Source organism: Pyricularia oryzae, chromosome 3 (genome assembly GCF_000002495.2).
Source record: "Pyricularia oryzae 70-15 chromosome 3, whole genome shotgun sequence".
In the NCBI taxonomy this organism is placed as follows: domain Eukaryota; kingdom Fungi; phylum Ascomycota; class Sordariomycetes; order Magnaporthales; family Pyriculariaceae; genus Pyricularia; species Pyricularia oryzae.
Window position 1 is genome coordinate 4,501,338 of NC_017849.1, and position 12,383 is coordinate 4,513,720.

The window sequence follows — 12,383 nt, forward strand, 5'->3', positions numbered from 1 at the left end:
GCCAAGTCCCTGATTGCATTTACCTAGATAGGTAGGTATGTACTGTAAACCAGACGTTTGTTCAAGTCAATGCACTCACTCCCCCATGATCACTTGACCCCAGACCCAAAGAGCCAGTCGCCTTGTAGTGTTTGTCGTCTTGATTTGTGTTTTCTTCTTCTTTGTTCCTTTTCTTCTGCTGGAGTTGAGCAGGTGACCCAGAAAGAAGCAACAGAGGTAGAATAAAAAAATGCGCGCATTGGACGATTGAGAACGGGACAAGCAAAGCATCACAAAAAAAGCAACATCGGATATTAGGGGTCTGTCTTGCATGCGCGTGGCGCCCACCTAGAGCATGCTGACAAGACAAGGACACAAAAGTCGTCCATGACTTGACTCCAAAAAAGCGTCGTCGCTGTCCTGCCGCAGCTCATTCGGGGGTTATGCATGTTGTGGTCCGAAAAAACCGAACAAAAAAAACCACCATGAGGGTTTTGAACAGGAAAAAAATAATAACAAACGACGCGTGTACGTCCCAGGTTTAGTTTCCGTCTCTTGCCTTGCATGTTCTTTTTCTTTTCTTTTTTTGGTCGTCTTGTTTGGAGGAAAACAAGACCTGCAGATCTGTATAATCCCGCTTGCCATGTCTGTCGCCACTGACATCGGAATCGTACCATGTATGAAACGACTATTCCCCATTGTCATCCTGCCCTATACTATCTACAATTTAGTTGGATACGATCGAGATCTTGACTTTCTGGGAGAACTTGGGGGAAACGGCCAAAGTAAATCTAAACCCAATGAAGAAAAAAAAAAGAAAGAAAAAAAAGAAAAAAACAAAGAAAAGTAGGCGGCTCCTGGATCCGTTACCGTCCACTCGGAGCATATTATCCCTTTATTTGATTCCAAGGCTGTGTGATGCATCCACTCCCCGTTTGTCTGATCGAGATTGTGATAAGATGGCGGGGAGCAAGGCTAAGGTAGTTCAGGGCTGCGAACGATTGGTGTTTGCCAGCGCCTAGCCTTATGGCCTATATTCTTATGCAGCATGTGATATACTTACCAACCTCTGGTATGAAGTTTCTTGTAGAGGAGCTGAAAAAACAGTGCATGCAACTAACGACCAACCTCTTGGCATGTATTGACAAGGTAAAAAAAAAAGCATTGGAAACACCAAACGACCAGCCGCACTTAATTTTTCATTTGGCATACTTACACCTTGAAGTTCAAACTATGATGTCTATTGGTTTGGATTGAAGAAAAAGGTGTGGCCACCACTTTGGAGAAATAGATTAAAAAACCGCAATCTAGGTATGCATGACAGACGGTCTACCAAACAAAAAAAAACGACACCATCTTTTTACAGCTCGCCCGGACTACAACTCTAGGAAGTTTACAGACTTGCCGTGGGCGCTTGCTTGCCTTGGGACGCTGCAGCCAATCGGGTGTTGGAGCATCTTATCCTGGGGGATTTCGTACATGGCCTGAAGTCAGCATATGCACTCAATTACCTAGGCAATGAATACCTTGCGCCAAATATTAAAATCTATCCCTACTTCATTCAACCTACTTGCGTAATTTACTCTTGTTCATAACCCAGGGCCCAGAAATAAACACCACACCTGCATATTGCATACTGCATACTGCATACTGCACTGCAGGAGCAAAGACGTGATTCGCGAATTGCTTTTTGTTTCTAGTGTTCGCTCTCCTTTGCCAATCCCCATCCTGAGTCTATTCGCGCATTATGTGATTTGGGGAGTGCGTGCGTTTTCCTTGTCCCTTACACCGGCGGCAGAACGGCTGGCGGCACAGTGTCACATCAAAGATTACGGCGGTGGCTTTTTTAGACAAGCAGATTGATCGTCAAGATAATCAGGGTCTAGAACTCGGATCGTCGCTCAGAAAGAAAAAAAAGGTAAATAAAAACAAAACAAAGCAGAAAAAAAAGCTCTGAGCGCAGTCCGTCATGAAAAAAAAAGAAAAGGAAAAAAAATAGAAAATCAAGTTAGGATGACGCAAACCGTGGGATCTACAACACGTAGCAGGATGGCCCGGATGTTCTAACCTATCCCTTGGTCTGGTCTAGCGGGAAAAAGCGAAATAAAGCAAGGGAGGAAAAAAAAGGCTGATGTTATGACACAAATTCGGGGGTTCAGAGACGGACGAAAAAGAATCAGTCTTTTGTTCGGGAGCTAGGGTCGAGATGGCTTAGATGAGCGAGCACGTCCGCTTGTAGTAGCTGAGATGATTATGCTACTGATGCACTCACCCCCTTGTGGACGTGAGCTCATGTCAAGGGCCAGAAGGAAAGACAAGAAGACTGAAAGAAAAAGGACACGCGCAAAACAGACAGACACACAGAAACAACGTCTCCCTTTACGCATCCCGCTGTCACAAGAGCATCCTGGTGCGCCAGGTCATCATCATCATCATCATCATAGCCAAACACGGACATTTTTTTGTCTCAACTCCCTGGGAGGCAACAATTCCAGCGCACGTTTTCGAACTGAATAGAAACAAAAAAAGATGACTTATCCCTTTGCTTGTGAGTGAGTTGTCTCTCCTTACCACTTTAGCCGAAAAAGACCTCGTGTCTTTTAGCGTTGCCCGCCGGGACGTGACGAAAAAGAATAGTGGGAAGCTGGTGCAACGGGCTAGCGGCAAGCCTACTTGGAAGAGGAAGAAGGAAAAAAAGACAGAATAGAAAAATTGGCTTTTTGGGCATCCGGTGCATTGGCTTTCAAGACAAGCAAGCGCGACTAGTTTAGGTTCTGTGCGCTTCGCGTGAGAAAATGCACGTATGGTGTAATGCGGAAAGGGTCCTGTCTTGACAAAAAAAAAAAGGAAAAAAAAAAAAAAATAGACAGGACGACGTTTTTTTGAGGGACTAAGTTCTCACGGGCATGACGATAACGAGCAGGACACTACAGAACAAACCGGAAAACTAAAACTAAAAAAAAAAAGGCCTCGGGCACATTTACCGGACGATCCGGGGCATGCACGACCGACTAAATCCGTGGTCGCGAGAAGAGTCACGTATACTACACTAGGTAGGTTATTTTGTCGGGGCCTAAAATGTAAAAAAAAAAAAAAACAGGATGCTCTCACGGGAGCTTACAGTCATGCAGTGGCAAAGAGTTTGGGGAGTCAAGCAGAAGCGAGGGCAGCGGAGAAAAGGGCCTGCCTGCCTGGCACGGTCTTGCGTCAGAAGCAAAAGAAAACTGGCAAGGACCTGGGAATGGGAATGCCAGCGCTTGACCCGTCAAACGCCGGCGCCGACTTGGTCGGGCTCGTCGGGGCAATTTTCTCTTTCTGCTTTGCGCGAACCAATGACATTGCTTCGATGACTGAACCCGTCCGTCACAAAGAAGCAAGCGCGGGGGGGAAAAAAGAGGGCTCATCTATGACTGGACCTCGACTATCTTGGTTCTGTGCGTAGGTATATCGTCACGGGATCAACGCTGCCTACTTGGCTACTATATTGCGACAAAACGAATGTTTCCAACCTGATGCACGTGTAACACTCGTACTATTAGTACATGATGCAAACTCGGTATACTACTTTGTCTAGCCACACGCCGCTCTTGGACTATACTCATATCCAATATTAACCCGAATACTGTATGTACAGGAGAAAAATAAAAAATAAAAAATAAAGAATAAAATTGAGAAAAAGAGAGAGAGAGAGAAGCAATCACAGACATGTACGGAATGGATCATCTGCATCAATGACGTTCCCAACCGTTTGCCACAACATTGCAGATCACCAACTCGAGGAGGATCCCAAGGCGGGGTTTGGAACATGTTCCAGACGGAGGCAGAATAGGGGTTCTTTCATGCCATCTACCCTCGCCTGGTTCTTGCTTGTAGGAAATTGATTGCAGGGAAAAAGAGGAGACAACAAAAAAAGAGGGTCATCGCTGTCAACAACAACAACAACGACGGCATCAAGCGAACAATAACACTGCGTTTCCGATGCAATCGTCAACCGGCTGTTTGTGCATATCTCGTAAGCCAGGCCGGGGGGGGTTGAGTGAGGTGCATGTCTAGGTATCTATGTCCGTGTCTGATTCCGGCCGTGCATTTTGGTCTTGGTTTTACTGACCAGAACTAGGAATAATACTCCGAGCTCGTTAAGGACCCCTGGGTTAAGTAATTACCCATTGTTCGTCAGAGGAGCATTTTCGGTTCGCAGCAAAACAATAATCACACTTGATGACACTAGAACATGTCTGATGAATGGGGGTTCTGTTTGAGGAATTTTGGCAAGGGTTCAAACAACAGTAATAACAACAAAAACAAAAACAACAACAAAGCACAAATCAAAGTACGCATTGCAAGTACGACGTGATTGATCACTCAGTCCCGTGTTGAGCAACAAACACATCGGATGGTAAAACCCCGTCGACAACGTCCGAGCTTGATGTCGGGCTGATGATATGTGGCGTCGTCCTAACTAAGGTACCCCAGGCACACAACAGGTCGCTCGCGCTCTTTTTCCTTCTCATCGTTGTGGCTGAAACATCAAGAACATCGGTGTCCATTGCTCAACCCTTGCTTCGGCTCGCTCATCGTGCCCGCGAACGCCTGTCGACGCGAGATCTTCGGCAGGGGGGGCATGGTTCTTGCACCGAACCATCAAACACACCGCCCACATCTCGTTACCGACTACCAAAAAGTCGTGTTTGTGAACGATAAGATACGGCTTGGCATCTTTTCTGTCTGTCTGGTCGGCTAGACCTAATTGCCTCTTCTTCTTTTTTTTTTTCGACAGTAACCCTCTTGCTTGTATGCTATGATTTGGCTGCCAAGACCAAGACCACTGTAAAAGAGTGACTGATCAACATCTGAAACGGGCGCGCTGGAATGCTCCAGCTTGAGACCTTTTGCGTGGGGGCTTTGACGAAACAGACAAGGCGCGCCTTTTTTATTTTCCGCGAGTGACAAAACACGCAACCATCAGATCACCCAGGTATCGAAACGCAACAGACTGGGCAGCCGGTCACAGGGTAATCAATAAGACGCGCATTCTGACATGCGATTTTGCAAACATTCCCATGCCAGGCAAGTCGCTCGCTCCCACGGGAGCTGGATGTTAGTTTAGCCCGGCCCCCGGCTTGGCCGACAAAACGGATGCGGAACATGGGCAGCCGGTGCTGTACGGGCTTTTTTGTTGCGGTAGACGAGGACGAGGAAAGAATAACGCCCCCCCGTCATTCAATGCGCATATTCAACCCCCGTTCCATCGAAAGATGCTTGCCAAGAATACTTGGTAGCATTGTTTTCGAAGGTGATAGTAGTCTAGTCAGTCGCAAGTGCTTATGCACATTCATCAATCAAGACTCGGCGTAGACTGATGTCTTTTTTTTTTTTTTTTTTTTTTGCGCGACGGCCCTTAGCCTAGAGTTGCCACTCTCGGGGGGCTGTGGTGCGACTATGATTCCCGTCAGTCCAGTGCAGGCCAGTTTTACCATGGACCCGTCTGGCCAGGCCGACTAAAAGAAACAATGAGGGAAAAAATCAACCGACTCACGCCCCGCGGCGTCATCGAGATGTCCACGGAGGTAGAAAAGCCCAGCTGAGAACAAGAGCTTCATGCACAAGGATCAACATTAACAGGCACAGCGCAAAGTAAGTGGAGGCTAGCGCGAACGTCGGATCGGCGATATGATGTCGCTAGTCATCATACGATTGAAGCTAAGGCGCGGGGAAAATAATTGAAAAAGGAAAGTATTTACAAAGAATAAAAATGTCAGTTGATTGTTATGAGAAGAAGAAAAAGAAAACAAGAGATCAATCACGACAAAGAGTAAAAGCCTATGATGACCTGAATATGCCTCAAACCCGCTTAAAACGTCACCGCTCATCAGCCCATCACGGCACGAAACAAAAAGCAAAAGCAAAACTTTCCAGATGCGTACTGTACCTCGTAGTAGAACATGCCATTGCAATCAATCACAGTGGTAACCAAAGTGGGAAAAGAAAAAGAACGGCAGCCTCGAATGGTTTGTGGCCGTCTGAGGTTCGTCCGCTCAAGGGACGTCCCGACACACGGACCACCGCCTACCTTACCTGCTCACTACGAAGTACGTACTTACCACCACAATGTTGTGGTAGTAGTACTGTAGACTACCAAATACCACCTGTACTATGGTAGGTTGTAATTAATACTAGGACAGTATTACTGTACATCCTAGGAAAAGCAAGTCAGCAACATGGATGGGCACAACTCGGCAGCCCATCTTGGTTCGTGGGCCTGGTGCCTGCGCCATTTTCCTTTGTCAGCTGCCGCGAGGCCCACCTCCATCGTGTCATGGCCTCTCCCTGTACCAAATTCTTAGGAATTGAGGTACAATACCACTCTAATACACACGGATACAAGGTAATGCCGGACGAAAGTTATATTGACAGATTGCTAGTACGAAGTGGGAATCACTGGTTAACTCAAGTTTTGCTTCGTATATCCGTAAAATAGGACAACGTGGTCAGGGCATGCAGTCAAGCATTCCGCTGTCAACCGCGGTGAACCAAGTTTGAACAGAATGCGTTACCATAACTTCCAACGATAAGGTATCGATGGGGGGGGGGCTCCATTGCGCCCCTCAACCCACGAAAGGGATAGTCACAATCTAGCCTCAAAGCAGATTTAATATCCCGCAATAAAACACAAAGATCGGCTGGCATGACACGAAGAATCTGCGAGATCCCCATTGTCATGCCCCAAACAGAAAAATGCCAATTTGCGCCATTGCCAGAAAAAACCATCCGACCCCATAAGGAAAACGTTAAAGAAATTAGGGACAAGATTACTGTATCATCGGTGATGGGGCAATCCATTTTGGCCGACCGGTGAAAAGCAGGAAAAAAACAAAACACTTGAAAAAAAATTATTACCTTTGCGCCCAGTAATACGAGATTATCGGCTGCGACTTGACACCTATAGTGGAACTCGAAGGACGGGATGGGAAATCTCGGTGCGGCGCACCCAAACCAAAGAAATTGAGACCAGATTTGGGTGGGCATCACGAACCATTGAGCGAGCGCAAAAGAACACCCCAAGAAGACGGATAGAATCTGGGACGAAAAAGTCAAACAGAGTTTGCGGAAAATGTGGGCTCGGGTGGCCCGCTCTTTGCCAACGTTCAAATCTGCAAGCCATTTTCCGAGACCAAGCACTCGTGCCCAATAATTCAGGTCCCACACGTGAGCCAGAGAGAAAAAAAAAAAAAAAAAGATGGCGCCTCTTTTGTTTTCTGGCTGGATTTCTGGAAGGAAAACCACTCATTTCAAGCGACCAACATGGAAATTTCCAGCATGCCACCCTTGGTTCAAGGAACCTGCACCGATTGGTCCCTGGGTTTAGTCTGTGTGTGAACGTTTACGTACTACAGACGTAGGTGTGTATGCTCATGCACGGACCATCTCATCCACGCTACCCTTTTCGACAGCCTCACTTTCGTGCATTATTGTGCAAAGGCACTTGCTTGCTGATTGACTGATGTATTCTTGATGGATGGATGGACGGATCAACCTAGTCGACAATTGACACATTCCGAAAAAAATCTTCACACTCGACCAATCCAAATAAAAAGCTATTTTGATTGCCCAGGCCATTGAATTCGACCAGGTACTCTAAGCAAAACAATGAAAAGCGGCTCCTCCACCTAAACCGCCCGATGATCAATCATTATGCAAGAAGTAATTGCCATAATTATCTGCAACGCGCGTGTCTGGCTCACTCAGGTACCGACATAACATAGTGGCAATTATTCGTAGAGTGGCTTAGTTGTTATTGCCTGCTGACGAAGGAACATTGGCCTGCGGCCAAGGATGAGCGCAGTCGGATGTACCGCTCGCCCTGACCGCTAACAATAAACCAAGTCCCAAACTGGGAGTTTTCCCTTTGTGCTACCCAATTCTATCGCAGGCTGTACGTAGTAATTCTCCCTTGCTGGGTGGTTCGGTCGTTGTGTTGCATTGCATAACAAAAAACTCGGAGCAAAACAGCGTCAAGCTGGCAAGAAACACAAATCAGAAGGCGAGGAATGAAATAAAAATAAAATGAAATGAAAAATAAGGAGATAATACGCAAGCGGCAAAAAAAATAATAGACAAAGTCCAGATGCAGGTCTCTCACAAAAATACCACGCGCTTCGTCAGACGAGAGTTGCATCCGAAATTGCCACTTTTTCAATCAAGTGCCACTGGAACTGCGCCTGCTGCTCTGTCGCAAGATGCGCTGCCGCCGAAACGAACATCCGAGATGCTTCCCAGAGTTTCGGCGGCCAATCCTTCTAGACCGCGTTAAAACAACATCAACAATCCACATCCCATCCCCCGGCTGCTTACTATGATATGATGATATGCACGGGGCCGAAAAGGAGGGCGGCAATGCTCAACCGCCGGCCACCTGACAAGGCCAGCAGCAATCGGTACCAGGGGTCTTGTGATTGGTCATTGCTCCCCTTGCTTGCCCCGTATACCAAGGCTTCTGGCCACGATCAACCGTTTCTAATCTTGCTACCCTTTGGAGACCTAACCCTTGTCGTGGGCCGGGGGTGCATTGTTCTCGGGCTTTTTTTTTTTTTTTTTTTTTTTTTCTCTACTATGGTACAAGGACACTGGGACCAAGACTGGGGGAGAAGCTCATGGTCCAGTGGGAAAGGCTACCATGGAAAATGCCACCAAAAGTTTGCATGGTCATCTGCCATGTGTTGGATAGGCGGCCGGCCCCATAATTACGGGCGAGGGCGAAAAAAAAAGGTAGACAAAGTTCAGTCACAGTCACCAACGGCGATTATTTTGCTGTGATGATTTGCGGCGAGGGCCGTTGCCGCCCGGGATACCCTGTCCGCACCGCCGAACGTCCCGGAACGCGTTTCCTAGTTTCTACCCTTCCTTCGTCTCCTGATAATCATATCCCCCTATCTTGTAAAGTCGCTGTGTTAAGTTTGTTCCATGCGCAAATTTACTATGTAATGCAAAAGCTTTTGTGCAAAGACCCCCCCGATCTCCGCCGGCCAATCATCCCAGACCGGAGTCATCAAAGTTGAAAGTTTTTAGATTGCGGTAGTTACGTATGTTCATGAGTGACACATAACTATACATCAACAGGGCCGCCTTGCGCGGAGTTGTGAAAAGTGTTTCATGCTTCAAAGATATAAGAGGTAATCTTATCGAGTCAAGACCACCAGTCTTTGTCGATCTCCAAAGTAAAGGAAAAAAGATTATCGACTTTCAACATTCTTGACTCTTACTCAGTTCGTTTTACTTCGCGGCAATTCAATCAGTGAAAGCCTCTGACGAAAAACTTGCGGTAAAAAGAAAAAAAGGCGAAAAAGAATAAGAGGGAAGGGAAAAGAAAACCCCGGCTGCCTCTCGTGACACCAAGGCTGCCCAGCCCGGCCCAGAGCAAGCAGATGGGAGGCGCCGACAACGCCGAGTGTGCATCGCATCACAAAAACTCCTTCACAAATAGACCGCATGAAGGAGACTTGATGTTTCCTGTTTGGGGTGGCTGGCGAAATGAAAAAATAAAAGCAAAAACAAACGCCTGGTACATGCAGCCACGCACATCAGTGTCTGTCTGGAGTCCTCGTTTTAACCAACCAATGGCGAGAATTGATTTGGAAAAGTAATGGTGTAAAAGATGACTGACAGCTGGCTAGGGGCTGGGCATCGCGAACAAAAACAGTACGCAGTAGATAGGCGAAGATGCAAAAGTAGTCTCGTTTCCATGCTTGCTCCCTCCCACCCCCAAAAATCGTTGATCAAAGAATGGCTGGGCTTCGCGCCCAGCTCCATACTACGCTGCGCCCGCATGCAGACGACCCAACCCCCGACCGTTGCCCGCCGGGCGGCTGGCGTCATACTTGGACCTAGGATTTGTGCTTTAAACTTGTGCTGTGCCCTGCTGGTGAGCTGGGCAGCGAGATGTACGAAATAAATCCGACCCTAAAAAAAAAACATGCACGAGCCGCCAGCCGCAAAAATAATATTACTGCACAGTCCCCTACTTTTGGTTGATAGGATCTGATAATGCTGACAGCGATTGATGGAACACGGTGATGCTTGCCAAGGCGCTTCCGAAGGGGAATTGAGCAATAAGGGAGATTAGTCGACGTGAGGCAGGTCCCTTGTTTGTTTTTTTTTTTTTTTTTTCTGCTACTGCTGTCACGGTGAACTCAATGCGAGATGCATCTGGTGGACCCAAAATCCGAATTCGCTTCCTCTTGCGGAACGCTTGCCGATAGAAATCTCTTCGGAAACTTTTTTCTTCTTTTTTTGCTTTCTTTTTTCTGTTCACCTGACCGTTGCCCATTGTCAGCTTCGATTCAACGAGCTGCCGTATACAGGAAGTGCCTTGGTTCTTCATTATTCATGTGGAGGCTTCGCCCTCTCCCGTTTCCTGCTTGATAAGCGGTACTTTTTTTTGTGCCAAAACCTAAAGGGAACTGCGCCAAAACAAGATCGTCCAATATACCCGGCAAATCTGCCGATAACCCCAGGCATGCCTGTCGACTGACACAAGCGAGGTAAAGGCTCCCCCTCTTTTCACCAGTCGTTCGTGCTTCATCTATGCTGGGGATTGTCGGGGGCACGTCATAAAAAAAAAAGAAAAAAAGCTTCATGGACAAGCGACCGAAGGAGACTTTTTCTTTGTGCCGAGCATAATAATACCTTACGATTGGGTTGGGTTTAGTTCGCATAGGCAAGTAACAACCGTCGGTCAAGGCCCCAGCATTATCTGTCTGTTCTAGTCATGTAAACTTGTGATCAGAAAAATAATTCAGCCAAGATCTAAAGAAATCCCTGGTTCAGGCATGGGATTGATTGTTGGTGCCCCCCAGTTCGCCATTGATTTTGGGTTGCACGTCCCCGCCGCCCGTCCGTCAATTGTCCTCGCTTCTTTTCGCTGCAAGTGCTCTGCCGGAAACTGCCCGCGCCTAGAATCGTAAAACCTAACTTACATTGCGTCCTTTCCCCCCTATCATCAACGCTTTCATTGGCTTCAAAATGGCGCCAAGCCAAAAGTTTGTTTATTTTGCCTTTCCTCTGAACATCGGCGAAGCATATTCATCGCCCCAAGGACATACTATACTACTTACCTGCCTGCCGGCAGGCAGTGCAAAGGGATTACTGCAATTACAAATGTACATACTATGGTAGTACAGACGTGCCCGCCCGTAGACTGCAGTGGAAGATGCTTGCAGCTACCAGAAGCCGAACAAAGGTTCAACCTCCTCCTTCGGTCGTTATTCGTAACTACCTAGGCAGCTGAACAACATTACTCCTTTTCTGCATGGACCGCTAACGCTTCAGAGTTATTCTGGCTAACAAGTATACCTACCTATGTAAAGTATTCGTTGCCACCGCGTAAACACGCACGCAAAATGGGGCTTGCACCCGGTGGGCAAAAAAAAGGCATCCCGAATTCAATGCACAGGGATACAGGCATCAGTTTTTGGAGCAAAGCAAATACCGTAGGGATAGACTCACGGAGCAGGCCGCGGTAAGTACAAGGCGTACGTAGTATTAGTACTAGGTAAATACTTGCTTGCAGACAGCGGTGGGGAACACTCGTCGGGTCGCATAGAGCAAAAAAAAGGAGAAAGGGATTTCCGTGCTAATGGCAAGATAGTACTGTATGTGCTGCGCCGCATGGACGGCCCATGTTTCGCGACGACACCATCGCTCGTCGCGGCTGGAATGAGATCTGCCTACTATGACGACGAAGCCGACGATTCGCAGGCAGCCGTGGGGCCACTGTGGGAGTCAGCAGAGCATCAAAGAATTCCAGAAGGGGGATCGTCGCCTGCACCACAAGAAACATCCCAATACGTAGTGGAGTAGAAACCTCTGCTAGCAAGCTGTGTGTGTTCAGTATTGGAAGGGAAGGGAGACAGACGGTAGAGACAGAGCGAGCGAGAGGGCGACACAGAGGCAAAGGACAAGCACAAGACACTCACACACATTCACACGCACATAATACACATACACACACACACACACACTCACGCAAGGCAAGACAACAAAACACACATCTCACACCACCCCGTCTATTATCGAGTGCGACTCTGACTGTCCGCTTCCAATCTTTCGTTTTCTCCCCTTCCCACCCCAAGCGCTGGGCCTCTTTGGTGCATCGTTATTCGTCGATGCTGACCGGAGCCAGACAAGTGTCCTGGGTTTTACCAGGATGTGTGACTGGTCCGATTGTGGTGGACTTGAGAGCAAAAGCGTTAGTGCAATGGGTGGTGGTGGCGGTGATACTCGTACCACACCCTTCGAGGTGGGGCCCGTTATTTCGTTGTGACAGCGGATTATATTATGAGAAAGTCGGTCACAAGCACACCCTGCGTCTCCTGAGTGGACGCCCCAATGTATCGTAGGTGGTAGGC

At 47.6% G+C, this 12,383-nt stretch overlaps 2 protein-coding genes across 2 annotated transcripts; one reads left to right on the top strand and one right to left on the bottom strand.

The window, feature by feature from the left end:
- Positions 1-2,508: 2,508 nt before the first annotated feature.
- Positions 2,509-3,240, top strand: MGG_16857 (uncharacterized protein; the record flags this gene model as incomplete). Its single annotated transcript, XM_003712542.1, has 3 exons — positions 2,509-2,527; positions 2,947-3,018; positions 3,080-3,240. The coding sequence occupies 3 exons, from the start codon at positions 2,509-2,511 to the stop codon at positions 3,238-3,240; spliced, it is 252 nt and encodes an 83-aa protein (XP_003712590.1).
- Positions 3,241-6,743: 3,503 nt separating this feature from the next.
- Positions 6,744-7,217, bottom strand: MGG_15125 (uncharacterized protein). Its single transcript, XM_003712543.1, has one exon. The coding sequence runs from the start codon at positions 7,139-7,141 to the stop codon at positions 6,920-6,922; it is 222 nt and encodes a 73-aa protein (XP_003712591.1). The 5' UTR covers positions 7,142-7,217; the 3' UTR covers positions 6,744-6,919.
- Between the last annotated feature and the right edge of the window lie 5,166 nt (positions 7,218-12,383).

Excerpts from the sequence above, each read along its gene's own strand:
- MGG_15125 (XM_003712543.1), bottom strand. The coding sequence starts at position 7,141 with ATGGCTTGCAGATTTGAACGTTGGCAAAGAGCGGGCCACCCGAGCCCA.